Source organism: Podarcis tiliguerta (assembly GCF_965153285.1).
Source record: "Podarcis tiliguerta genome assembly, chromosome: 12".
Taxonomy (NCBI): domain Eukaryota; kingdom Metazoa; phylum Chordata; class Lepidosauria; order Squamata; family Lacertidae; genus Podarcis; species Podarcis tiliguerta.
This window is the reverse complement of record NC_139545.1, coordinates 35,355,492-35,383,383: the sequence shown is the minus strand read 5'-3', so window position 1 is coordinate 35,383,383 and position 27,892 is coordinate 35,355,492. Positions and strand designations below refer to the sequence as shown.

Genomic DNA, 27,892 nt, shown 5'->3' with positions numbered 1-27,892 from the left:
CTTTTTTGGCATTCGTTTTGCTGGAACATTTCTTCTGATTCAATTATATATGTTCAAAAAACACAAATGAAGCTGATTTTGATATTTCAAAGCCTATTCAGTGTATGCATTTTCTCAGGTTGGGTTTGGAATAAATAATCTGGATGCCACAAGATGCAGCTCTTTGGGATATAATTAATTCAAGCTTTCACTGAATGGCCTCACTAGTATAACAATATCCATGGTGGGCACACAGGAATCAGAAAGATGCATCAAATGCATAATGAAACAGCAACTTTTATAATTCCTACCACATAGTCTAGAACAGCCTTCTCCACTCAGATGTTTTAAACTACAACTCCCAGCAGCTGCAGCCAGCATGGCAATCATCAGGGATGATGGGAGTTGTAATTTTGACATCTGGAAGGCACCATGCTGGGGAAGGCTGACCTTGAACATGGATGTGAAAGAGATCGGCAGAAACTGGGGTTCTTAGAAATGCAATCACATTTTTAACAGCCTGCAGCATCTTGGCACATTGCTTTTGTAGCCGGTTGTAGCAGGAGGGGGATTCTTCAGCAGGCTACCTCATCTCTGTCTCCTGACGACCTTCCTCTCCTGCCTCTGAGTCTGGACTGCTCTCTGCCACAGCCTCTTTCTGCTCACTAAACCCTGTTACCTCTTCTGCTTCCGACACCTCCTCCTCCTCCTCCCCGTCTGCTCCCTCTTCTCCCTCTGACCACTCTCATTGTCATCTCACCACCAATGCCCTGGCTCTGGGCCTCCTTGGGAGTTCCCTTGGGAGTTCCCCAGCTGGTGCCTTCCAACACTCCTCTGCTTCCAGCTAGTCTATGATCTCAGGTGACAGATATGGATAGATGAGTAGATAGATGACAGACAGACAGACAGACAGACGATAGATAGATCATAAACAGATAGATAGATAGATGATAGATAGATGATAGATAGATAGATAGATAGATAGATAGATAGATAGATAGATGATAGATAGATAGAGAGAGGGAGAGATAGAGATAGATAGATAGAGATAGATAGATAGATAGATAGATAGAGATAGATAGATAGAGATAGATAGATAAATGATAGATAGATAGATGATAGATAGATAGATAGAGATAGATAGATAGAGATAGATAGATAGAGATAGATAGATAGATAGAGATAGATAGATGATAGATGATAGATAGATAGATAGATAGATAGATAGATAGATAGATAGATAGATACGTAGATAGATACATAGATAGATGCTGGTGCTGATGTATTCAGAGGAGGTAATAGCTTAATATTTGATTATCTTCAGCAGGTATTTCCCCCAAAGTTGATGGGCATGTAGTTGATTATTAGGATTACACTTTGCTGTCTAATCTAATCAATGCATGGGTGCAAATGGCTTGGAGAGACCTGGAAGGGCTTTGGCTTTTCCCTAGCAACTGCCTGGACCTCATCTCTGTCCCTACTTCTCAGTTGTACAACTCTGGCTATACTGCAGTGGGGTTAATGCAGTCATGGCTCTAAGTCCAAAGATTTCTTTTAAAAGTCTCGGTGTTGATGCTGTGATTTTATAGGCCTTTTTTACAAGCACCACTAGAAACCCCCAGGTGGAAATCCATAACGATCTACTTCTGTTTTCTCTTGGGCAGTTTTATTAACTAGTAAGGTGATGGTGATGTGTTCCCTGCACAGTCAGGCATTTTGCATTAGCAGCCGACGCGTAGGATTTAATAAATAAATATATAAATGAAAACACTTTTCGTAAATGACGAATCAAAACATCTTGCGCTGTGAACCTTGCATTTGGTCATGCTTCATTTTCCCAAAACAATTAATGAAGCAACAAGTGTCGTCTTGGGATTTGTTTTAAAATGGTTTGAATTATTTCCTAATGCGCCTGTGCATCGAAAGGAAATGCCTTGCTTTCAGTAGTCACTCATGTGGTTAACCCCAGAAAAGAATATTTCTTTTCCTTTGACATAAAACAGGTGATGAATAAAACATCAACCTCTCTCTTTTTTTTACTAGCATGTATGCCAGATTCCCAGCAGTCCTCTCTGAGCCATTGCAGCTCTCAGGTTCCAAAAGTGGCACCTTCACTCTCTCCCTCCCTTTGACTCTTGCTTTTAAAAAAAAATGATGCAAAAATAAATAAAAACCCGAAACATATGCATGCATATTAGTTGATGAGGAAGGAACATTTTCTTCCAGAGTGTCAGATCAAACACACATACATACAACCCTCAGCATAGCTTTGATTCTTACCTTGAATGAGAATAGGGTGACCATGTGGCCAACTTAACAGGGGACAGTTCTGTATTTCAAGGTTCTCAGAGGACAGGCCTCTAGTGACAGAAGCACCCACAGACTGCAAACCTGCACCTTTAGAGGAAGCGCAACCCCATCCAGGGTAGCCAATCAGTTTCTTGGACATGGGAACTACACACCCACAGTGCTTCCATCTTAGCAAGATTTAAGCTCAGCTAGTTTTTTTCTCACCCATCTCACCACTGCATCCAGAGCCTATGTGGCCTATCTCAATTCATATGTTAAGGAGAAATAGAGCTAAGCATACTGATGGCCCCTGGCCCTCAAATTCCTGATGACCACTCTTCGAAGCTTCCTATAGATATCAAATAGCATGGAGATAAGATATTGCCCTGTGGCATCCCATAGCATAGCTACCAAGGGGCTGAAAAGCCAGTATGGTATAGTGGTTAAGAGCGGTAGTCTCATAATCTGGGGAACCGGGTTCGCGTCTCCGCTCCTCCACATGCAGCAGCTGGGGGACCTTGGGCCAGTCACACTTCTTTGAAGTCTCTCAGCCCCACTCACCTCACAGAGTGTTTGTTGTGGGAGAGGAAGGGAAAGGAGAATGTTAGCCGCTTTGAGACTCCTTAAAGGCAGTGAAAGGCGGGATATCAAATCCAAACTCTTCTTCTTCTTCTTCTAGTGCTATTCTCGTGAATCGGTCCCAGCGTTAGGACTGAAACTGCTGTAACACAGTGTCCCCAGTTCCCAGAGAGCCAGTCCAGGAGGATACCATGGTCAAAAGTATCAAAAGTCACACAGAGATTTAGAAGCAGGAGCAAAGTTGCACACATCCTGCCCTGTTCTCTGAAAAGGTCATTCATCAGGGCTTCCGGAGCTGTCACTGTCATGCCCAAACAAAATTCACCATGCTGAAAGCTATTTGAGTTGGGGGAAAGCTGTCACTTAGAGCCAAACCAGCTTCCCTCCCACACATAAATTGCAGCTTTGCAAGGAGGTCGTGGGGACCGCAGTGAAGAGATGAAGCGTTGAAAAAATTGTGTCTGCATTGGGATCCTGATTGAACCTCCTTTCTCCCTGTGATTGCTATTAAAGCAACATCTCCCCTCACCAAAGACCACAATTTAAAGACTATAGGTGTGGGGGGGGGGGTGAGAGTGGAACTGCTGCAGAAGCTTTTTTGTGTGTGCACGTAAAGATAATCCATTTCTGGTCATTGCAAGAAGGATAATGGGTTTATTTGCAAAACCTATCAATCAGTGGTTTTTGCCACACCTGCCAGATTTTTCTAGCAGGACAGAAGAGGTCACAATTCCTCCATTAGCATTTCATTCCTTCTTTGATAGAAAGAGGCAGCAAAGCAACTCTGCAAGGTAGGGAGGTTCCTTGTCATCCTTTCATCTACTTAGCACACTTGTCCTGTACGTTGAGTGATAACGTTAACTGTTACAGTGCTAAGCGACTTGAAAAATGACCACCTCTGCCCACATCATCCTAGAAAGCCCTTCTCCAGGGTACTCCACCTGGAGGGGTGAGCTGGGTGACCACAAGAGGAAGGGTGTTCTGGCTGATTTGGCAAAGCAGTAATGGCACACAATTCACACAAATCAGAACCTTCCTCAAGGCAAGTCAGTGAAGAGGGGGAGATGAAGGTGGAGACTGCTGTCACTACCACCACTATACCACCACTATGCTGAGGTTTGTTACAGGTGCTTGTGCCTCTACGCAATGCAGACATTGTGCAATAAGCTTTTGCAGCAGCTCCTGGTTGTTTCCTCACCATCAGAATGGTGCAGAGATAGTGCAGGATAGTGCGCACCCCGGAAATAATCTCTTTCAGCTTCTGCCTTCTGGAAGAAGGTACAGCGTTATAAAGACTAGGAGTAGCTGCCTGAGAAACAGTTTCTATTCAAATGCGATTTTGGTTTTAAACACAGTGTATGGTAGTCTCTATGGGAGTATATTGTATTTAATTATGGGGTATCAGAGTTTTTAGGGAGCTAACCAGGCTGGGATAGCTGGGATAGCAGGCTTGTTGGTTTTTGAATGTCTGATGTAGATTTTTTCAATTTCGTTGTTCTGTATAGGACAATGACAATAAAGATTCGTATCATATCAGAATGCATTCTAAGGCTGCAGTCCAGAGCATCCTTTCATGGAGGCATGTACGGTGCATGCCTTTGCCCTGCTGCCTAGGTTCCCTTTAACTGCAGAGTTATTTGGGGTTAGATCTTGTGCATGTAAAAGAGGCTTCATTAAAATCCCACCTAAGTGTGCTTGAAGCAAAAGCAAAAGCGAGCTTGCACCTGGTATTACAAGAGCAAATGTACAGTGGTACCTCGGGTTAAGTACTTAATTCGTTCTGGAGGTCCGTTCTTAACCTGAAACTGTTCTTAACCTGAAGCACCACATTAGCTAATGGGGCCTCCTGCCACCACCGCACGATTTCTGTTCTCATCCTGAAGCAAAGTTCTTAACCCGAGGTACAATTTCTGGGTTAGCAGAGTCTGTAACCTGAAGTGTATGTAACCTGAAGTGTATGTAACCCGAGGCAGTGGCGTAGCATGGGGGGTGCAGGGGGGGCCGGCCGCACCGGGCGCAACATCTGGGGGTTAGGGTTAGGGGGCGTAAATCCACGGGTTAGGGGGCGCAAATCCACGGGTTAGGGGGTGCAAATTACTTGCCTTGCCCCGGGTGCTGACAACCCACGCTACGCCACTGACCCGAGGTACCACTGTAGTGGCGCATCTGACATGTCGTGGACAAGGAAGGGAGGAGCCTAACCAAGCAGACACGACACCTAAAAGGTCTTCATTTTGTATTGTTTTGATAGGCCTGTGCTCCCCTGTATCACTGGAGGACCCTGAGGGCAGTCCCTGAAAAGGATCCCGTTGGCACCTGCTATGTAGCAATTCAGAATTTCAGCGCCTATGCTGAGTACTCTCCTTGTCGCAACGGTACGCTGCTTGATTTTTCGGGATTTGGCCATTGCAAAGCTGAGGTTGCAATACATATCCTCTCGCAGTCCGGCCAGGTGTACAGCGAGCCAAATGGCTCTTACTGAGAGAGGCATTTCCTTGCAAAGGGGGAATCTCAGTTCAGGAGAGACATCAAATTATAAATTTCTGCATGGACGCTTTTACATTTAATTAAAAGAGCAGTGATGAAGCCTGTGTTGCTGCCTTGACATGCGGAGACAGAACTGGCTCGATTTAAAAGAGCTTTAAAAATGTAGCAAACAGATCTTGATAAGCAGAAGCCAGCTTTTAAAAGCAGCTGATTATTCCAAATGGAACTTTTTATAGAACTGGCGACCTACAGGTTAAACCTGCGCTAAGATAATCCATGTTGTTTGGTGAGCTAGCAAGCCATGGATTACATCGCAGTATGGAGCGGGGAACTAACTGAGGATTGTGCAATTCCAGCACTCCTTCTGATGACTGTCACTGTTCAGTGCACAAGAGAAGGAGCCTGTCACATCCCAAAGGCAATAGTGTGTGCAGGAACGTAGAAAAGCTTCATGGGACTACAATAAAGGCTGCACAATCCAAGGTCATTTCTCTGACTTGGGACAAAACAAATGGAACATCTCAAATTCACCTTTGGGTCTGCCAAAGCGATTCCAAAAGCATGAACTTACTGTTTGGGGTTCAAATTTCCCTGGCAAAATTCACATACTGGTTTTGATGTCAGCTTTGGATGGTCAGATTATTCCCCCCACTTTTTTGTTTGAAACCAACACTGCTCTCAGGAATTGGTTCTTAAATTTCAGCACAACCCCCCCCCCCCAAAAAAAAAGAAAAACACACACCCTGTATCAGATTTGCAGCCTGTTAGCTCTTTCTTCTTGGAACGCCTTCTCCATTTGCTGAGACAATGTCTGAGTCACTCCGTATATTGAATCTAATTCAGTGATCATATTTTGGTACCTTCAGACAATCCGGATCCTGAGGGACAAGGTTACTGTCAAGCAGGATTCAGCTTAGACTTTTACAAGGTGAGAACCCCCATTGGTTGACTTATCTCTGGATCGTCTAATCACTTGGGCAAAAAAAATGAGAGGCAGAAATACAAGATGGGTGACACCTGGCTTGAGAGCAGTACATGTGAAAAGGATCTGGGAGTCTTGGTTGACCACAAACTTGACATGAGCCAACAGTGTGACGCGGCAGCTAAAAAAGCCAATGCAATTCTGGGCTGCATCAATAGGAGTATAGCATCTAGATCAAGGGAAGTAATAGTGCCTCTGGTCAGACCTCACCTGGAGTACTGTGTCCAGTTCTGGGCACCACAGTTCAAGAAGGACACTGACAAACTGGAACGTGTCCAGAGGAGGGCAACCAAAATGGTCAAAGGCCTGGAAACGATGCCTTATGAGGAATGGCTAAGGGAGCTGGGCATGTTTAGCCTGGAGAAGAGGAGGTTAAGGGGTGATATGAAAGCCAATGCAATTCTGGGCTGCATCAATAGGAGTATAGCATCTAGATCAAGGGAAGTAATAGTGCCTCTGGTCAGACCTCACCTGGAGTACTGTGTCCAGTTCTGGGCACCACAGTTCAAGAAGGACACTGACAAACTGGAACGTGTCCAGAGGAGGGCAACCAAAATGGTCAAAGGCCTGGAAACGATGCCTTATGAGGAACGGCTAAGGGAGCTGGGCATGTTTAGCCTGGAGAAGAGGAGGTTAAGGGGTGATATGATAGCCATGTTCAAATATATAAAAGGATGTCACATAGAGGAGGGAGAAAGGTTGTTTTCTGCTGCTCCAGAGAAGCGGACACGGAGCAATGGATCCAAACTACAAGAAAGAAGATTCCACCTAAACATTAGGAAGAACTTCCTGACAGTAAGAGATGTTTGACAGTGGAATTTGCTGCCAAGGAGTGTGGTGGAGTCTCCTTCTTCGGAGGTCTTTAAGCAGAGGCTTGACAACCATATGTCAGGAGTGCTCTGATGGTGTTTCCTGCTTGGCAGGGGGTTGGACTCGATGGCCCTTGTGGTCTCTTCCAACTCTATGATTCTATGACTTCCTTCTTCCTTCTTCACTTGGAAATGCATGCCCCTCAACACCAACCCATCAGTTGTCATATTAATTTTTTCTTTTAAAATGCCTCATATCGTATTGGGTGTCATCCCTAGCTAACAGGACTAGTGGTCAGGGATGGTGGGAATTGTAGTCCCCAAACATCTGGCGGGCCGAGGTTGCCTAAACTGTACCTGGTCTTTAAAACTAATGTTTCTCCCTTTCTTATACTAACTGTAGGCAGGACTCAGAATGTGCTGAGGCTGTGTGCATGCACCAGCAGAGTCAATTTTGCCGGTGCACCTGCACAGCTCCACGCTCACCACCACCCTGCTGTGACTCTACACTGTCCTCATAAGTGGCAGCAATGGCAGTGTCAGGAGGATGGCTCCACTGTCCTGCCGCGCTGGCCACTCCTGGCAATAACATAATTCTCGGCTGACGAATTTATCCAAATTTTGATGCCCGTACCGTGCTTGGAAGATGTTTTCTGCTTTACCTAGCGTACTATGCCAAGGAATGAAAACACCATTCTGTAATGAGAATGTGAGACCTGATTTTCCGTACGTACCTATGAAATGAGGAAGCTTCTGTTCGGTGGTAAAATTTAGGCTCCAGTTGGCAAGATGCATATACTCCAGAGATTTCAAAATGGCGGTCTGGGGCTTTCCTCCCATCTCCCCACTTTACAGCTGGCTAAATCAGCCTCTGGCTAAACCAGCCTCTTGAAACCCTGTGCCCTCCAGATGTTTTTGACCACAACTCCCATCAGCCCTAGCCGTGCTGTTGGGAGTTGTAGTCAATAATTATTAGTAGTATAGATTTATTTATAGCCCACCCACTATTTTTCCTGATGGGACTCAAGGAGACTTACAGATAAAAACAGTAATTGCTAGAAACATAGAGAAAACACCTGAAGGGCCCTCAGTTGGATGAAGATGGGATAAACAGTGCCATTTGATGAAGGTTTATTATTTGAATCATTTTTTCACATGCTTGGTTTTGATCTCTCATGTATTATTAATCATAATTTAATGCTGCTGTTATCTGTCATGTATATAGAATGGAGACCTCATACTAGGGGGACCTGGAAGTTTTTATTGGCAAGGTACGTTCTTCTATTTATATAGCCCCCACCCCAAAATGAATTAAAAGGTGGAATGAAATGAATGCCTCTAAAAGCCAAGGATGAAGAGACTGAGGTCCTAGCCGTACACACTGGGGAATAAGTCCCATTGAACCCAGGGGGACTTTCTTCTGACTTAATGCAAACAGGAGGCATTAAACTTTGCAACGGCAATGACTTTTAAGTCCATCCTTATTCACATGCCTGAAAATTGGCAACCGTTCCGTTTACAAGTGGAAGGAGAGGTCAGAATCAGATCACACCCCCTACCAAAGGAAATGTCGCCCAAGTTTTCTTTTCTTTTTGCATATCACATTTTATATGTAGAGCCACGGAGCCAGAGAAACATCGTGGTGTAGTGGCTAGAGTAGGACTGTGGAAACCCATGTTCAAATCCCCACACAGCCATGAACCTCACTGGGTGATCTTGGGCCTGTCATCATCATCATCATCATCATCATCATAATAATAATTTATTTATACATACATACATACATACATACATGTATCCATACCCCACCCATCTGGCTGGGTTTCCCGAGCCACTCTGGGCAGCTCCCAACAGAATATTTACTGCATATTGCTTGCTTAATAAATAACAGATGACGGTGATGGTTTAGAAATGTAACCTTAATTGTTATTCTTGAATTGGCTGTTCTGCAGATCCCTTTAATCTATTCCATTTTTGAACCACAGGCCAGATTATCACAAGTAGCATAGCCGATATTATCACAGACTACTCCTTCAAAAATATTCTGAAGAAGCTAAGCCGAGAAAAACAAACTGGAGTGGCACCGTCAATATATGACGACAACTATCTGGGTAAGGTGCATGATGCTTGTTCGGAAATAGGATATTAAAATAACGCTCACCCTGCTCCAGCAGAAAATATCCAATGTGCAATGTATGCTGTAAAATAAAAGACGTGCATACCTTCACTTTTCAGTGCACACACGAACAGACAGTGATGTTGTACATCCCGCTAGTGACTAGAGATGTCAGAAAATCCCAGCAGGAAATGGAAACAGGAGTAGAAATTGCTGATGTTCAATTATTTGTCCCATGTCTGGAATGGAAATCAATCCAGTGAATATGATCAGCATTTGCTGCTGCTGATTTCATTCCATGAATGATACATAATAGATTACACTTCCCCCTCGTTTGCATTGCGTTTCCTTTGCACTGAAATGAACAGGGTGGAATAGCGTCACAACAACACAATTAATTGCATAGGTTATGTAATTTTGCTGCAGTGGATAGTGAGATGAATCACATAGTTTTTGTTGGAAGATGAGCTGCGGTGGAACGGAAACAGTGCTGCTTGTTACCAATATAGTGTGGAATGGAAAACGGTGTCCTCTTGTACCCCTTGTTGCGACAATATAACTGTTGCATCCAGGTGTATTGCAAAGCATTGATGCTCTTAGAGCTTGTCTTGAGAAATAATTACAGTCGTGCGTTTTCCTAGTTGCTTCACTCTGTAGATTTATTGAGCTTCTGAGACATATAACCAAGCTAGCTGTAAAATCCTGACAAATAGTTTTCCCTTTCCTGGCCTTAGATACTTTAGTTTATAAAGCTTTTTTTAAAACGGAGATTATTGAAACAGAGGGTGGATCTGGTTGTCCTTCCAGAAATGAGTCTCTTCAGACATAAGTGGTTTGTTGGGCTTCATGCTTGCTGGTTTGTTTTTCAACAGGATACTCAGTGGCTGCTGGTGAGTTTACTGGAGATTTTCAACAAGGTAAGAAGCCAATAATATCCTTCTGTGAAAAGTTTACAGTCTGTGGTTAACATGCAGTCCTATATATGTCCTATATAGTCCTATATAGATGTAAGCCCCATTGAGTTTAATGGGATTTACTCCCTAGCAACTGTGTAAAGAATTTATTTGTATAAATAACAGCAGGGCCTGAGATACACTTTTGTTTAGGAAAATGTAGCACACAGACAAGGATGTGGCTCACATCAGTTCCCATGACTGTGGCAACACTTCATCCAGCCACAGCTTTCAGTGGAACCATGTTTGACTTCAGCCAAGGTTTACTCATCACAGTTGGAAACATAAGAGCACATCTTTAGAACTGGATGGGGAATCTCAGGTCTGGGAACCACCTAAGATTCCTGGGAACTGTAGTTTATCCCTCACAGAACTATAATTCCCAGCATCCTTTACCAAATGTGGTCTTCCAGGCCTCTCCATCTGACCCTTGGGATGCTCCCCATGTAATGTCTCCTCCTCAGGCCACACACCCCTCTCACCAGCCTTGCTGTTCACCTTCCTTAAGTGCTTCTGCTGGGCTGGAGGATGGACCTGTGTGTCTGGATTTTGTGTGGCTGGAATACAGCCTCCCTTGCAAAAAAACAAGAGTCTCATCAATTGCTCCACCCACTTTTGCCTCGGGCCCAACCACTATTCTCATGTTATCTTTGGGAGGCTGTCCATGAGAGAATGTGCCCCTTAGGCTGGGAAAAACTTCCCCACCCCTTCTTTAGAAGATAAGGACTGCTCTGTTCCCATGATTCTTTGGGGGAACCCATGTGATTTAAATGTGCTTTGCATGTACAGCTTTAGGTCAGCTGAATTGAGGAACTGTGTGTTAATATTTCAGGACATGCTATATTCCCCAGATATGTCTGGGAATTGAGCAGTGAAAAAAGAAAAGGAAAAAAAAGATCAACAACTTTGTCCAGTTTTTCACTTTTGGAAATATGGCACCCCTAGTACATTTCCTATTTTTTGCATCTAGTAGCTGATTTTTTTATTGTATCTTGGTATCACACCATTCAAATATACATTAATATTTATTATATTCTTAATAGTACTGGTTTCCTCCCCCAAATATAAAGGTTATCCACTAGTAGTTTCTGAGTATTTATTGTATTGTATTGCACTGAGTTAATTTTCAGACTTTGTTAATTTCTCTTTAGAGCTGGTCGCTGGAGTCCCAAGAGGTGCACAGAACTTTGGCTATGTATGTAATCTACCAAATGTTTTATCCTCCTCCCCTTTTACAAATAAGAACTGAACAAGGTGTGTTTGTTTTCCCCAAAGATAGAAATGATAATGTTGATAATGGTAATGATGATGATAATGATAATGGTGATAGCAATTAAACTAATCTCAGCCATGACAGGCTTCTACTCATTGAAAAACCCCTCTCATTTGCCAACCGTGGCTGAGCACTTACCCTGAGATGAACTTTAAAATGGGATTTCAGCACAGATGCTGCTGATACTACAAAGAGGAAAGGTTATGTATCATTCTAAATGCAAGGCACGATCCAATGTGCTCATTTAGATATACCCAAAACTTTATGCACTCTCAATGTGTGTTAGAGTTTGAATAATAAAAAGGCTGTGCCCGCACTTTTCCAGTTGGTTTTATCATGGAAACATGGTTTTTGCTTTACATTTTAAAAAATACTGGGGATAAAGAGTTACTTGTGCTGTTCTCTAAACTGTAGGTCTCAAAAGAAATTCTACTCTGGTACTCAGAGCACTTACTTGGGTGTGCCCAATTTTCAGAGCCATCTCAAGCTATTTTGCTGCCTGAGGCAAAGGACAAGATTGTGTCCTCTTTCCATATACAACAGAAGTGGGGAGCCTGTGGCTCACCAGGTGTGGTTAGACTGCATCTATCATCAGCCCTAATCAGTGGGGCCAATGGTCAGGGATGATGGGAGTTGTAGTCCAACAACCTCTGGAGAACCTCAGGTTCCCCAGCCCTGATGTACAAAATCAGGCCCTACTGGCAATGGAATCTTATTTCAGACCTAATGATGGGACAGCACCATTCATTCATTTGTTCATTCTTACTTTTATACTCCCATCTTTCCCCCTATAAATTCATGCTTCCAATAGGATGGGAAATCTGTACACCAGCTCCAGGGCTGGCATACTCTCTGTCATGAAGTAATGATCCGGTGAGCCAGTATCACTGGGTGGGGCCCCTCAGGCAGGTGCTAACAATTGGTCCCCAAAGTGGGAGCATGTGATGGGGTTAGCTGGCTGTCAGCATTCCCCAGCCCCTATAAACCTTCGAGTTAACCTGCCAGGGGAGGGAGAGAACACACTGTGCTTTAGATTTGCTGTTTGATGGTGCCAGAGAAGCAGCCAGTAAAGCCTGATAACCCTTTCAGTGCCTGCGTGTGATTGATTAGCAGCTTGGAGGGAGGACTCGCAACCTCCTCTTTGATACTCCCCACGCCCCATTGCGGGGAAACCAGAGGGCTTTGGATCCAGTGCATTCTAATAATAATAATAATTTATTATTTATACCCTGCCCATCTGGCTAGGTTTCCCCAGCCACTCTGGGCGGCTTCCAACAGAATATTAAAATGCAATAGTCTATTAAACATTGAAAGCTTCCCTAAACAGGGCTGCCTTCAGATGTCGTCTAAAAGTCTGGTAGTTGTTTTTCTCTTTGACATCTGATGGGAGGGTGTTCCACAGGGCGGGCGCCACTACCGAGAAGGCCCTCTGCCTGGTTTCTTGTAATTTGGCTTCTCGTAGTGAGGGAGCCGCCAGAAGGCCCTTGGCACTGGATCTCAGTGTCTGGGCAGAACGATGGGGGTGTAGACACTTCTTCAGGTATACTGGACCAAGGCCGTTTAGGGCTTTAAAGGTCAGCACCAACACTTTGAATTGTGCTCGGAAACGTACTGGGAGCCAGTGTAGGTCTTTCAAGACTGGTGTTATGTGGTCTCAGTGGCCGCTCCCAGTCACTAGTCTAGCTGCCGCATTCTGGATTAATTGTAGTTTCTGGGTCACCTTCAAAGGTAGCCCCACGTAGAGCGCATTGCAGTAGTCCAAGCGGGAGATAACTAGAGCATGCACCACTCTGGCGAGACAGTCTGCAGGCAGGTAGGGTCTCAGCCTGCGTACCAGATGGAGCTGATAAACAGCTGCCCTGGACACAGAATTTACCTGTGCTGTGACAGCTGTGAGTCCTGCCCTGGACAGCTGTGAGTCCAGAATGACTCTCAGGCTGCACACCTGGTCCTTCAGGGGCACAGTTGCCCCATTCAGGACCATTCAAAGTCTTCACTATCCCTCCCTGGAATCAGACAACTGACGGTGGAGCAGCATGAGAGACCTGCTCTAATCTATACCTTCAAGGATTCCTTTCCAGGGGGCATTGGATTGTTAGTTACTTGGCTACAATCCTATATGCTCCTAACCCTCCAAATAAGTAGGCAAAAAACAGAACCTTCCTGAGGAGGTCCACTCAGAAATAAATTCAAGTGAGTTCCATGGGACTTACTCTAATAGACTTACTTCTGAGGATTGTTCCGTGTCTTCTGAACTTATTTGAAATATTGGGGAATAGTATATTTAGAATGGTGGGCGTACAAGTTTTGAGATGTAGCACTGCAGCAGTTATCCTGGAATATAACCCTTTGTGGCATGAACCTGCAGCTTCCTGTTTTCTGTTTCTAGGTTTCAATTATAAATTCTACAGATTTGACCTTTATTCAGAATTTTACCGGTGAACAGGTAATAAACTTTAACCATATCAGCATTTCCAAACAGGGAATACTATGCTGTCCAATGACTTGCAGCTCAAATTTAAGCAACGCTATTTGCACACCCAGGCCTGTTTGTTCAGCATCCATCCAGATTTGCTTGCACAAAGTTTGCTTGGAGGCTGATTTTGCCTGGTCTTTATGGAGCATTTGTGGGGGTGTTATATGACAATGAGCACCCCTCCCGAGTTGATTGTGGGGTGTTCATATACATTTCCATTAATCATGCATTCACTCCACACTTTTCAATGCACTTCTTCATCACCTTCCTAACTGCAAAATGCCTGCCTCTTCTTTAAAGGGGATTTGTTGGCAGGAAGGGAGCTGAACACTTTAATCCACTTTAATTGCACCAACCTAAATCTTCCAGGATGTGCTTAAATCTTTCCCGCAAAAAAAACTCTGGCAGTCTGGCGGGATCCTTTGCAATACGATTTGGGATATGATGGGATTTTGCCAGCTGCAAATGCAGCATTTAAAGGGATACTTGATGTAAAAATGCTCTTTATTTGCAGATGGCATCTTACTTTGGATACACGGTTGCAGTGTCAGATGTTAACAATGATGGGTAAGTTTCTAAAGACAAAAAAGTATTCATTCTGTGCTCCATCTTCTTTTCCTGTCCTGTTTAATTTAGGGTTTTCAAGTGGGTCCAAGCCACTTAATCCAAAACGCTCCCTCTGAAGTCCATGAGACTATTCCAGGACCACCCTGGACTAAGCGCCTTGAGGGAGATTGTAGCTTAGCTATTTATATTCAGTTAGAATTAGACTCCTAAATCTTTTCATCCTTCCTCCTAAACTTTCCAGCAGTAGTAGATATCACAGGTTATGATTTCATACTTCTAAAAAATAATATTAACCTGCTCAAAAGCCAAAATAAATAAATCTCTTAGTCTTTCTTTCATGGGGTTTCATCCCTTGGTCCTATGGTCTTCTCAGCTTTGGTAGAAAGGTATTTTTCTAATAAGCTCTTTTGTAGACAACCATATACTTGAGTGTTGCAGGGATGCATTCGTCTTTTGCCTAGCTAGCACATCTGTTAAATTGCAATGATTCGACCTTGTTTTTAAGTACATAGCCTGCTCACCAGAGGCAACCAGGAATGTCATGCAGGTGAATCCATGGAATTTATGTAGGAGAGAGAGGGGGCTGGAGAGTAGGGATGGACCACATTGTCTCTGCTGCGTGCCAAGCATAGACACCAAATGTGCTGCCAGAGGAGAGTTGGAGTTCTCAGTCCAACACCCAAGAGGCTAGTGAAATTTTGTAGGCTAGTAATTTTTGTTTGCTTAGATTTACAAGGCTGCCACTGGAAAACCATCCCATTCCACCCCACACTGTGATTGCATCAGTTTGGAATGGGTACCACGTGCACTGTGGCTGCATGAGAGTCTATTGGCTAAGGCCTGTGGCACCACTGATGGCAAGAAACACTTCCTTTCCTGCCGTACCTGCACCATTTTAAGCACTATAATATGCATTGTTCCTTAAAAAGTATTGATTTGCTGTGTAGGTGTTTGAGTGCTTCCCATTGTATCCCCCCAGCAGATGCATTCCTAGGCAGAGCAACTCAAAAGGGGGTGGGATGAATGAGAACGGAAGGCAGTGGGGCTGCCAAATCCAAAACCCTGCCGGGCTCATGCTGGTAGGGCAGAAGGCGTAAGCTGGGTGCTCCTCCTTTTGAAATGGAAGCTGGTGAATTGCAGTGAGTGGGGCACTGCCTCACCTGCCTCAGCCCACTCTCAGCCAGCCCACCTGTTTGCTCTCTTACTTACATCCAGCCCAGGCTGTAGGCTTCTCTTCTGTCTCAGTGTTGTCACCATCAAACTCAGCAGAGAGGACGGTGAGAGTAAAACCAATGTCTCCTCCTGCCATCTGACCTACTGTTGGCCTCTTTGCCTTCCACCCTACCAGCCCCAGTGGGCAACTGCCCCTACTGCCTCGCTTTAATATTGGACCTGTATTTCCTTTTGTGGATTATTCCCCCTGTTGGTCCCAATGGGAGGGGAATTCTGTATGCCAGCTGCAGGACTTGATTACTCTACTAGGGTGTGTGTGTGTGTGTGTGTGTGTGTGTAGGGATCTCCCCCTTCATGGGTAGAGGGGGGAGATTCACCTCTGAGACGCCCTCCTAGGTACCACAGGGTTGTGCCTTCAGCCTCAAAATTGGGGGACGGAGAGCAGTAAAGAAACACAGCCGAACTTTACGTTTTAGCAGATTTTTAAATTTTTTTTTATCAAAACCAGTTGCTCTCCCCTTGCATCTCAGCTCAAGCTACCTAGTGTTTTTGCTTCTGCCACTGCAGCTGCTGGTTTAGACAGTTCTTCCCAAATCTTCTTTAAATCTGTAGAAATGCTCAGAAACGGTAGTTCGACGAGCTTGGCTAAGAGCAACGGAGGAAGGGAACACTGTTAGAGATCTGTAAGGAATTATCACGCAGCTGGAGGTGGGAGTGGGTGGAAAACGAAAGGTCTGAGACAAGGACGAGGCGAAAATATTTTGTTTCAGACCTTTGTGTCTGTCTACCCACTTCAAACTGAGAAAGGTTCTGGACTGAGTTTTGGTTGGTGGGGATGTAGGATGCTACCTCAGATAAAGTCATCTAGCTCAGCATTGTCTACACCAGGGTGGGGGAGCCATTCTCAGCCCGAGGGCCACATTCTCTCACAGGCAATCTCCCAGGGGCCGCATGCCAGTAGGGGGTGGGAGCAGATGCGAAAGTGGGCAGAGCCATGGATGTGCCTGTTGCCTTTTGTGAAGCCTGGCAGAAGTGGCTGGTTACTGCACCTTCACCTCTTTCCACCCTCCTTCCAAGCCAGCAGGAAACATGGCCATGGCGCAAGGACACATTCCAGTCAAGTAAAAGCACTCAAGGAGAGGGTGGTCTCTGAGAGGGGTGTGTGGTCTGAGGAGAATCCTGAGGGCCAAACAGAGAGGACTAGATCAGCGGTTCTCAACCTGTGGGTCCCCAGATGTTGTTGACTGCAACTCCCATCATCCTTGAGCTCTGGCCTTGCTAGCTAGGGGTGATGGGAGTTGTAGTTCAACAACATCTGGGAACCCACAGGTTGAGAAAGGCTGGACTAGATGGTCACATTTGGTCCCCAGGCTTTTGATTCCCTAGCCCTGGTAGTCAACCTTCTTAGGCCCATAGGCTCATCTGGAATGATGAGAGACTGCTGTGGGAACCTCCTGTTCTAGTTGCTTTTCTCTCCCTACAGGTCACTGATGGGCAGATGTTGGTGACCGCCATCAGTTCCTCTTCAGGGTTTTCAGATAGGAGCCTTTACTTGCCCTCCCTGAAGTTGCCAAGGATTGAGTCTTGAACCTTTGGCATGTGAAGCAAGCACTTTACCCACTGAGCAGGGTCTTTGTTGTTGTTTAGTCGTTTAGTCGTGTCCGACTCTTGTGACCCGATGGACCAGAGCACGCCAGGCACTCCTGTCTTCCACTGCCTCCCGCAGTTTGGTCAAACTCATGCTGGTAGCTTCAAGAACACTGTCCAACCATCTCGTCCTCTGTCGTCCCCTTCTCCATCTTTCCCAACATCAGGGTCTTTTCCAGGGAGTCTTCCAGGGAGCCGGGTCTTAGTGCTCCCTAAATAGATGCTTACCCTTATCTGAAACAAACAGTGCCAGTTGGGGAGCGATTTAGGTGCATGAGATTTCGTAGCACAGGAGAGAATTATTTGCATTGGGTTAAACCGCATGCCTAATAAAAATACATTAGCGATCTTTTATTTGCACTATATCAAAGCTTCAAATACTAAGGCCCTAACCTCTTGACACCACTCTGTGCTCCCGCTGTTAACTACCCAGCGGCACACCAAAGGAATTGCATAAAATTTCAGCAGGTGGTCAGCTTGCGCTTTTGAATGCTGTTCTGTTAAGAAGGAAGCAGCCATGCCTCTCCTCTGGGAAGGCATGGAAGCAAACAAATTGCTCGATCCAGCACCGTGGCGCAGCCAGGAAATCAGTAAAACACTATTGTGGCTCAGACAATTCTCTCACCACTGAACGGGATCACAGCCTAGTGCCTCATTCCTCTTGCTGCTTTAGCTTGAGTTTGGCCCAACAAATGAAACTATTTATAACTGAAGACAAGCAGAAACGTTCTTCATTTAAAAAAAAAAAATCTACAGCAAACAGATGTTTTAAAACATACAACTCCCCACACACTGTTTGAACGCTGGAGGAGGGGGAATGGAGAAGCAGGAAGGGGAGAGAGAGAGAGAGAACAAATAGAAGTGAAATTGACATCATTGTTTTTGTTTATTTTGCCAAATTGGGACACGGAAGGAAGGGACAGGAAAAATCGCGAGCGGTGACAAGAACAGCCTGATAAATAATGAGTCCTTGCACTGAAGCATAGGCTCATCAGACCAGAGGAGATGATGCCGATGCAAGGGGACAGTCCATTTGCGAGTGGGACCGTGCTGGGATCTACCCCCCCCCCAATACTGGTGCTGGTCATTTGCGCTGCATCCCTCTCAACCCCTGTGCAGTCCAGATGTTTTGCATATGGGACTTGGAGAGGCCATGTTAGGGCAGGGCTGTGCAGCAGGCCTAATGCAAAATCCAAATGGCTGCCACAGATTTCCTACAACTGTGGCACCTAGCACAAAGTAGTTGTTGGTGTTTTATTGGATGTGCTAGGCAGGGCAAGGTGAGGCAAGGTGAGGTGACCGCCTCAAGCAGCAGGAGTCATGGGGGCAGCAAATCCAGCCCACGACTACTGTCATAGTGGCAGCAACAGCTGTGGCGTGTTCCTTGGGGCTGAAGCTGCCTCTTTCTCAGCAACCCCTCTCAAGCCACCTCTACACCAGTCTCTTGGTGAATTGGCAATGCTGCTGTTCTCTTTCTACTCCCCTCCTTGTTCCTGATGTAAATTTTTATTCCTCCCCTTGTTCCTGGCATAGATCTCCACTGAGCCCTTCTTCCCTAGCAAGGGGTAGGAGTTTGTGGTTTGTGAGAGCCAGCGTGGTGTAGTGGTTAAGAGCGGTAATCTTGTAATCTGGTGAACCGGGTTCGCGTCTCTGCTCCTCCACATGCAGCTGCTGGGTGACCTTGGGCTAGTCACACTTCTCTGAAGTCTCTCAGCCCCACTCACCTCACAGAGTGTTTGTTGTGGGGGAGGAAGGGAAAGGAGAATGTTAGCCGCTTTGAGACTCCTTCGGGTAGTGATAAAGCGGGATATCAAATCCAAACTCTTCTTCTCAGGCACCAAAATGTCTTGGGCTGGCCCTGGTGATGTACCAGGGATTTCAATATCAAATCTGAGCACCATGGAGGGCAAATATTTGCTGCCGGTGGACTGGTTTGGTTGTAAATGGTAAATGACGGGTCAGTGTTGGGTGCATGAGCCTTGGCAGTTCCCCCCTCTCCACCACCGCCAGAAGCAAAAGATTGGAAACGTTCATTCCCACTTTCAACTATTTGAACTTTATATCTGAACCTTGATTTTAACTATGATACACTAAAACAAGACAACCATACAGTTTGAAGTTGGTTTGTTCCAGTAAACTGTAGTTAAGACCAGCTATGTTTGCCTTGTTTGGATATGATGCTGAATTGCACTATTTGAAAATGAAAGCCAAAGCTTATGATCATCTTCAGAGGAGGAGAAGGCAGGGGCAACTGATAAGCCTGAGGTCGAGTCACATAATGCTAAACCATAGTTTAGTGTTCCTTCTAAACTATAGGGCTAGAAATATTCAGGCTCGGCGGCGGCAGGGGGGGGGGCTGTAGTTTCCACAACTGGTTCTTAGTGAAACTGTAGCTTCCAATTTTGGTTATGAGGACTGCAGTGATGAGAACTCTAGAGAAAACTGGCCGAACACAAAGTCATCTTCCCTGGTTCCCTTGGACATTGACCTAAAGTAGTGTATTTCATGTGCCAAGGTGGGGAACCTGTGGTCCCCCTAGATGCTGTACATGCCGTCTGGGATTGTCGTTGGAGTCCAGGAACATTTGGAGGGTACCAGATTGGGGAAGGCCAGCCGAAAGCATAAGAGTCATTAATTTTTAAAGCGAGGAGGATTCCTCTGAATTTTGCACTGACCATTCTGCTTGTTTTCCTCTGTCCAGGTTGGATGACATCCTCGTCGGTGCTCCTCTCTTTATGGAGCGTGAATTTGAGAGCAACCCTAAGGAGGTTGGGCAGGTGTACCTCTACCTCCAAGAGAGTGCCTTGTACTTCAGAGAACCGCAGGTGCTGTCTGGCACTGAGGTGTTCGGCAGATTTGGCAATTCCATCGCACATCTCGGAGATCTGAACCAGGATGGATTTAATGGTACTACACAAAGTATTCTTTAGAGGTTACACACAGATTGCTCGAGACAGTTGAAGATGGGAATGGCTCAATTGCAATGACAGTTTGCTTTGCAGTGGCCAAAATAACGAATGTGATTTATATGTTTGTGCTGAGCCAGGTGTTCTTAAGAGCGGGAGACTACAACCCCCTACACCAAAAGCTAAATGTGTGATGACTAGGGATGTGTGATAAATTTGATTCAGGTGATTTGATTCACTTGACATCTCAAGTGTCAAAAGCCAGGGTAAATAAAGAGAGCAGAAAGCTACCTTTTTAGGATATTACCTTCCTTTCCAAGGTGGCTTAGAACATAATCAATATATTGTAAATTACTAAAATTGCAGTAAGGAGACAAAACAACAGCATTAAAAGTAGCTGTGGCACATAAGAATTAAAGCAGAGGCCTCTCTGATCTTCACTCCCGTGAGGAATTAAAGCAGCCCTCTCCATAAGCATTCCCACCTCTCTTTGTTCTTTTTCAGACATTGCAATAGGAGCACCATTTGCTGGAGAAGACAGAAGGGGGAAAGTCCTCATTTTCAATGGAGCTAATAATGGGTTAAATCCTAACCCTTCCCAGGTTCTCCGCGGTATGTGGGCCTCCCAGTCGATGCCTGCGGGATTTGGTTTTACACTAAGAGGAGACTCCGACATAGACAAGAATGATTACCCAGGTAAGGTTCTTCCACACGAGAGAGAAGGGATTTCATCCCCTTCCACCTCTGGAAAATGCATCATTTTCTTTTTGGAAAGGCCGAGGTCAAAATCCCAAACAGGGCTGTGCTTTTGTGTGCGGATCTCGCTTGGCTTCTCTGAGAATTTGGAGTTGGACAGAACAAATACTCCCTTTCCTGTTGTGAGAAATCACCAGAAATGCGAGAAGGACTGAAATAGATACATTAACATAAAACACCTGAATTGTTAAAAAAAGAGGGAAATGAAGAGGGGGGAGCGTGTAACCCTTCAGTTCCCTGTCAGAAAGCCTGGATGAAAAAGTTGCTTCTCTGCACTTTGGATGGCTTCCTTCTCATTTCGGAAAGTTATTAAAATAAAATAAAAATAGGAGCATAGGGAGCTGCCTTATACGGAGCCAGATCACCCATCCATATTGCTCAGTATTACACTGACTGGCAAGAGCTTTCTGGGACTTCAGGTAGGTGTCTCTTCCCAGACCTACCTGGAGATGCTCAGGATTGAACCTGGGACCTTCTGCATGCAAAGCAGATTCTCTACCACTGAGCTGCAGCACTTCCTGGTTCTTAATTGTGAAAATTCCCAAGATAACAAAACAGATAACAAAAATGTCGCTGTAGAACAGAACAAAGGCACCAGAAATAGCAGATATGATATTTCCCCTCTCATGTTGGATCCTCTTGGGATGCCTAAGGAGGGGGTGGTTCCTTTTGTCTGTTTGGAGGTTCCTTAAAGATGGTTTGTCCAGTTTCGAGTGAATAGGGTCTCACTTGCTGCAAACTCCCTCGCAGGATTGGGGTTAAGGGGATGAGCTAAGAGCCAAAAGTTTCCTGAGCTAGGAACTCACAGGATGGCTTTAGGCAAACATCTGTCTTTGAGCCCAAGCAAGGGAAACAATAGCCCCTCTGGTTACCTTGCCAGGTTATTCGAAGGATTACTAAGAGGATATGTAAAGCGCTTTGAGCACTTAGAGGAGAAGCATTATTTAAATATTGGACGTATTAAAAAAAAAAGTTATTCGAAACAGGAAGAGGTGAGAGGTCTTCCTGGTTCCAGATATTCCTCCGTTGCTCACTTGCCTGGATCTTTCTTCCTTAATTAGTTTGGTTTCGAATGTTTTCCCTCAACAATTAATATTTTACTGATGTCATCTGGTATTTATCAACAACTGCTTCACTATAGGAGCTCTCCCGCTTTATTTCTGAAGTGGAGCTTATCCAGTTTGGGGCAGCGTTCCAACACCATCTGTAGCCTAAATGCACAACATCATTTTAATTTGATTTTCTCCCATTTCTCTCCCCCCCCCCCAACTCCTCTGGGATGAAGGATAAGGCAAACCACAGCATTTCTTTTTCTTGGGGTCTGAGAAGGCCCTCTTCATTTGTAACGCAACCCACACAGTAGAATTGCTGTAGTGCAAGCCTTAGGATTGTTTTGCTGGCATAAGCCCCGTTGTAATTAATGGGACAATGCTGGACGAACATCCTGAAATATCTTCTGCCACTGTGCTCTGTTAACCTACTGTACTAATGTTTTCGGATAGTTTATGTTCTGTGACTGTTTCACTGATTATTCCCCCCTCCCTCCCTTTGTTTGCCTTAATCCAGCTGGCTGGGCTTGTAGCTTTGTGTTCTCATTTGCGTCGCCTTTGAAAACAGGGAGAAAACGAGGATCAAAATGTGTGGTGTTTTTATTCCCCTTTGGGGGTTTTGAACACTACAAAGACTTAATCTTCCTCATCCCTTACTTGGGAAACAAGTTCCACAGAACTAGAGAAGACTTGGGCCAAACCACACGGGAGATCGGTTGGATGTTCCTTTATTTGGTAGATTTCTCTCCCGGTTTTTCGGCGAATTCTCCTCACAAAGCAGCAAACATCACACACGACAGCAGTCTGAAACCATATAAAACGTTAAGCTCTGAAACACTCCAAAAGCCTCAAAATTAGGCAGCACGTGGAAGCAGCAGCCCACACAGCCCAGCCCAGAATAAAGCAGCCTGAAATATTCCATAAAAGAGGCAGAGAACAGGTGTCCTGCTTGAAAAGGGATTGGGGTGGAGCTTACCTGATGTTACTAGGAAGCAAATTTAATAGAACTGGGGTCATCACTGAGAAGGCCCTGCTCTATGTGGCCACCACTAACATTGCCCTCACAGGTGTACACAGAAACAGGGCCTCTGATGCAGATCTATGGGGTGGTGTGGGTGAAGTTGGTTCTTCAGTCAAACTGGCAAAAAGTCCAGCTGCCACAGTATAAGTCCAATATGATCCAATCTCCTGACACCCTTTGGCTATCCTGACTTCTTCTTTTTAAGTTGCTCTGGAGGAGGGAGGTATTGAATTGGAGCATCAACATTTCTCCAGCTGAAATATTCCATTCCAATAAAGTGTAAGCACAAATGTGGCGATGAGCAAAATAACTGGTATCTGCACTGCTGCTGTGTTATTTTCCCACCAAGGCTAGTAGTGGTTAAAGGGAAGAGAAACTTTGATTGTAGAAAGAGTTAGATATTAAATAACCTCTCCCTCAGTGCCACTGGCAAAAACTGTGGGTGACAGATACCATCTTTGAAGAAGCAGTTCCCCCTTTGCTCTCAAGCACAAATGAATGCTTATTATTATTATTTATTATTATTATACCACCCTACAGCCGTAGGTCTCAGGGGGGTTCACGCTATGGCATGTATCTTTCACCTAAACACAAGTATTTTCTTCCTCTCTTCTTTAGTAGACTATTTACTTTTTTCCAAGTTGATGCAGATTTAATCCTTTTAAAGTATGTCAGTTGCCTGAGATTCTTTAGTCAAAATGTACCGTCTGAGCTGAGGTGGGCAGGAAAAGAGCCTTCTTAGTGGTAGCACCTCCCAACTGATGCGGACATTGTTATCTTTTTGTCACCAGGGAAATACATTTTTCTATTTTCGGACATATTACTCTGTTGCCATCTCCTAATGAAGCAGGGTGTTGTTGTTGCTTTAATGATGTTATATGTTATTTGTGTATTATTTTGGTTTTGTAAACTATTCAGAAGTTTTGCTAATGGGAGGTATAAAGTCTTTTAAATAAATAAGTGAATGGGCAGGCAACAGACCTCATTTTTAAATTTAGCCAAAGCATCTTAATGCCCTTTCCAGTCTTAACAGTTTTACACTAATAGATACACGGGTGGGGGAAAAGAAAACTGCCAATATGTCCCAGTTAAAAATATGCTGTTGGCTCAAAATGTACCTGTTTGTGCCAGCAAAAATGAAAATACATGAGCTGAAGACAGCAGCCTTAAAAATATTTTGAAACCTAATATTTGAGGTCGTGTTTGAATCTGAAAAACATAAGTGGGTATATTTGTCAGAATTAACAGAGATAACTGGGCTTAGCGGGAAATTTGTTTTCCTTCACTTTAATATTTAACATCAAAGTCCGCATTGAAAATTATCTTGAGGCAAAGTCCAAGGTCAAGTATTCCAATGAGAGAATGGTTGGCTGGGCTCGTGGAAGTTGTCGTCCAGCATATCTAGAGGACACCAGGTTGTTGAAGGCTGAATTAGAATATATCCATATTTTTAGAAAACCTAACTGGGCTCTGTATCAGATTTTTGGTGAACTGCTAAAATAATAAACATGGCACAGAGAATATAAATACCTAAATGATTAATCATAACAGCATCCATTTTGGCTATTGTAGAGCATTATTTAAGCATGCCGAGCTAATTTCTGAATTTAGACCAATTGCTTGTGAGACCTTTTTCCTACTTTTCAGAGATGGAATGTGTCTGTAGCTGTTACATTGCTGATGCAAATTTAAGCAGCAAATGAACCTTTTGAAAAATAAAAATCTGGCTCATCAGCTTTGCTGGCTTAGATAGTATATACAATATTCACTCTTTGGAGAACCACACAAACATTTCTGACCAGAATTCCTTATATTTATTTACTGGGATATTTATCATGCTCTTTCCTTAAAGATTGTTAAACCATTTAATGACAGAAACAAAAGGCAAGGTCGTACCACCTCACCTTGCCTGCAATGTGTGTGAATATTCGCCATGTAAAGCCTTCTTGCTGATAAAAATGCCCTGCGGTGGCTGTTGAAGGATCTACATAGTTCAAGTCAAGGAAAAAACCCAGGGCAGTGGGACTATTCACGTCCTCAGCTGTTCATCTAAGCAGACTGGTTCCAGATGATGATAATGGTTTGGCATTAGCCAAGGCCCTAGATATTGGGGAGAAACTCAGCCCTGCCACTCCACCATCCTCAGTTTACACAGAGCATCCAAGAGGGTCAATGGAAGCACAAGAGAATTCTGTGCTTTCATGCCCCACTCCCTCCAATCTATGGCATCCAGCTGAAGATGTCTTGCGAGAGCCAATGTGGTCCTTGGAGACCAGAGTTCAAACCCCCTCTCAACCATGAAGCTCACTGGGTGACAGTCACTGTTTCTCAGCCTAACCTACCTTATAAGGTTGTTGTAAAGTGGGGGGGTGGGTCCGCTTGAGGGAAAGGTGGGATAGAATTGTCGTCATCATCCTGGCATGTGTTCTCCATCATAGACTCACACACACAAACATCGGAAGCTACCTTATGCTGAGTGAGGCAAACAGTCCATCTAGCTCAGGATTGTCTACACTGACTGACAGCAGCTCTCCAGTCTTTCCCAGCTGTCCGTCATGAAGAGTCCTCCCCCATCCTTCGATAACTTCACAGATAAGAATTAACGAGCAGTTGATATATTTATAGTCCTTTTATTATGGCATCGTGTTGCAAGCACAGATATACAGCTCTCCGCAAGGAAGGCAGTTGCCTACTCTAAACTCTCCTTCCGACTTCCGCAGCAAGAAGGGTACCAACCATAGCTGTCAACTTTTCCCTTCTCTTGCAAGAAATCCTATTTGGAATAAGGGAATTTCCCTTTAAACAAGGGAAACGTTGACAGCTATGGTGCCGATGGGAAGTTCCTCCCTCCCCCCGCCTCCTTTGCTCTCTGATACGTTTGGACCTCCGAGTCCGTGGTGAGGGGGGGTCCCCCACACTCTCGATTGATGTCTCTCCTAGCTGTACCCTCCCTTCTGGTTCCCTTGTCATTATCTCATAACTGAATAACTCCTTTCTAAGCTGTGCATTTTCTATGTCTGCCTCTCTCTCTGCTTCTGAAAACACTGGAGGCGGAGTGTGTGTGTGATTATTCCCCCTCCTCTTCTGAGAGGAGTTGATCTGACTGTGACTGCATTCCCCAATCTTCAGATCTGGACCAATCCCTGACACCAGCCATACCTGGAGGTGCCGGGGATTAAATATGCTACCTTATGCATTCAATGCAGATAATCTTGGAGCAGGCACTGAATCTCAGCCTGCTCATAGTCTAGGTTTGGTTTGAGTTTGGGTTTAATTGTGGGTTGTTGTTTATAGGCTGCGAGAACGGCTGAAGCAATGTTTGAGGAAAGTAACAGCCGTGGTAAAGGGGAAACCAACTCCTAAAAAATGAACTGCCTTGCTTATTCTTCCTAAAATGCTCTTGTATGATTATTTCATATGCTCAACACATCAGGGTCTACAGGAGGAAGAGACCCCTCCAGCTTCTTAGTAGCAGGGATTTTTTGCAGGATTTAAAGTATTTGGAGAGTTGTAAGCTACGTGCCAACAATTCTCCACCTACCATGTTTCCATCCAAGTTAGAATATATCTTCTTATGGAATCTATTCAGAGGAGATGTTCAAGACAAGGGTGGGTTGGAAGGGAAAGAATGGAAAAAGAAAATTCAGTAAGGAACAGCTTTGATACAGAGCCATATCATGGCTGTGGTTGCAAAGTGAATGGACAGGAGCCAAGAACTGGCAATTGGCTTGTCACCACTTCCTTGCAAATGCCTTATCCCTCTGATTTATAGAATTACGATATGCTTCCATTTTGGGGAGAGTATAGTGAACATGACATAGCAGCAATTGCCCAACTTTAGAGAGGTGGCAGGCATGAGAAGCGGGTGTCTAGAGTCAGTTCAGCAGAGGATGGGAGCTGAAAATCTGAACCTTAATCCAAACAAGGTGGAGGTACCATTAGCCAAGAACACTGGAGATCTGGGTGAGAAGGTTCAACCTATAATAGAACAATAGGAGGTGGTCAGTAATAGCACCAAAGTGAGGTTGACATTAGGAGTCAATGCCTAGTTTTGGTCAATTCAGCAGCCTGTCAACTTTAGGCTGTTGGTACTTCATGATGTGTTTTATAATGTGATTAATCCAGTATTAATAACACATTTATCACCTCTGTGCTTTTCTTCATGCTATTTCCTCTAGACCTCACTGTTTACAGTTCCCACCCAGCTTACTCCAAACTCTCTCTCTCCCTCTCTCCCTCTCTCTCTCTCTGTGTAACTGCAACTCATAAAAACACCTCTTGCATTTGATAAGGTGGGCTGTAGTCCATGTATGCTTGTGCTATGATGAAGTTGTTAGTCATTAAGGTGTCACAGGACTCTTTGTTGCAACACGAGCAAATATCTCAGGCAACACCCTGCAAGGGGTGTCACCCCGTTCCACCACCCAGCTTTGCCACTGGTCTCCCCACCCTCTAGGGGCAGAGAGGGACTGGTGGTAAAGCTCTGCGGAACGCCTCCCCTCCTGCTGAGTCAATGAGAGGGGAGGCATTCTGCCACCCAGCTTTGCTACCTGGCAGGGAGGGGAGAGCTCCTCCAGCCCACCCAGCAGTGATGAAGCTTTGCACTGGCTTCTCCTGAAGGGAAGAGTCAATGCAAAGCCCTACTGCTAGGCAGGAGGATCTATCCCCCCCCCCTCACCCGGTGGGGTAGTCTTCTTACAAAGTTTGTGTCCCCATCATGGGGGTGGCAGTGGGGTGTTTTCCCTTAGGTGCTGAAACTCTTCAGGCCACCCCTGCTTGATAATATACTCAAATACAGTACACACTGGGGTACACTATGTCCTTGTAGTT

At 44.8% G+C, this 27,892-nt stretch overlaps 1 protein-coding gene across 2 annotated transcripts in view; it reads left to right on the top strand.

Moving 5' to 3' along the window:
• ITGA8 (integrin subunit alpha 8) overlaps positions 1-27,892 on the top strand; it is a 120,505-nt gene that overhangs the window by 23,052 nt on the left and 69,561 nt on the right. For both annotated transcript variants that reach the window (XM_083405728.1, XM_083405729.1), the window contains exons 4-13: positions 5,099-5,222; positions 6,201-6,262; positions 8,351-8,396; positions 9,111-9,236; positions 10,114-10,158; positions 11,346-11,389; positions 13,857-13,913; positions 14,458-14,510; positions 20,032-20,237; positions 20,741-20,932. In XM_083405728.1, coding sequence (XP_083261854.1) covers positions 5,099-5,222; positions 6,201-6,262; positions 8,351-8,396; positions 9,111-9,236; positions 10,114-10,158; positions 11,346-11,389; positions 13,857-13,913; positions 14,458-14,510; positions 20,032-20,237; positions 20,741-20,932 — 955 coding nt within the window. The remainder of the gene's footprint in view (positions 1-5,098; positions 5,223-6,200; positions 6,263-8,350; positions 8,397-9,110; positions 9,237-10,113; positions 10,159-11,345; positions 11,390-13,856; positions 13,914-14,457; positions 14,511-20,031; positions 20,238-20,740; positions 20,933-27,892) is intronic.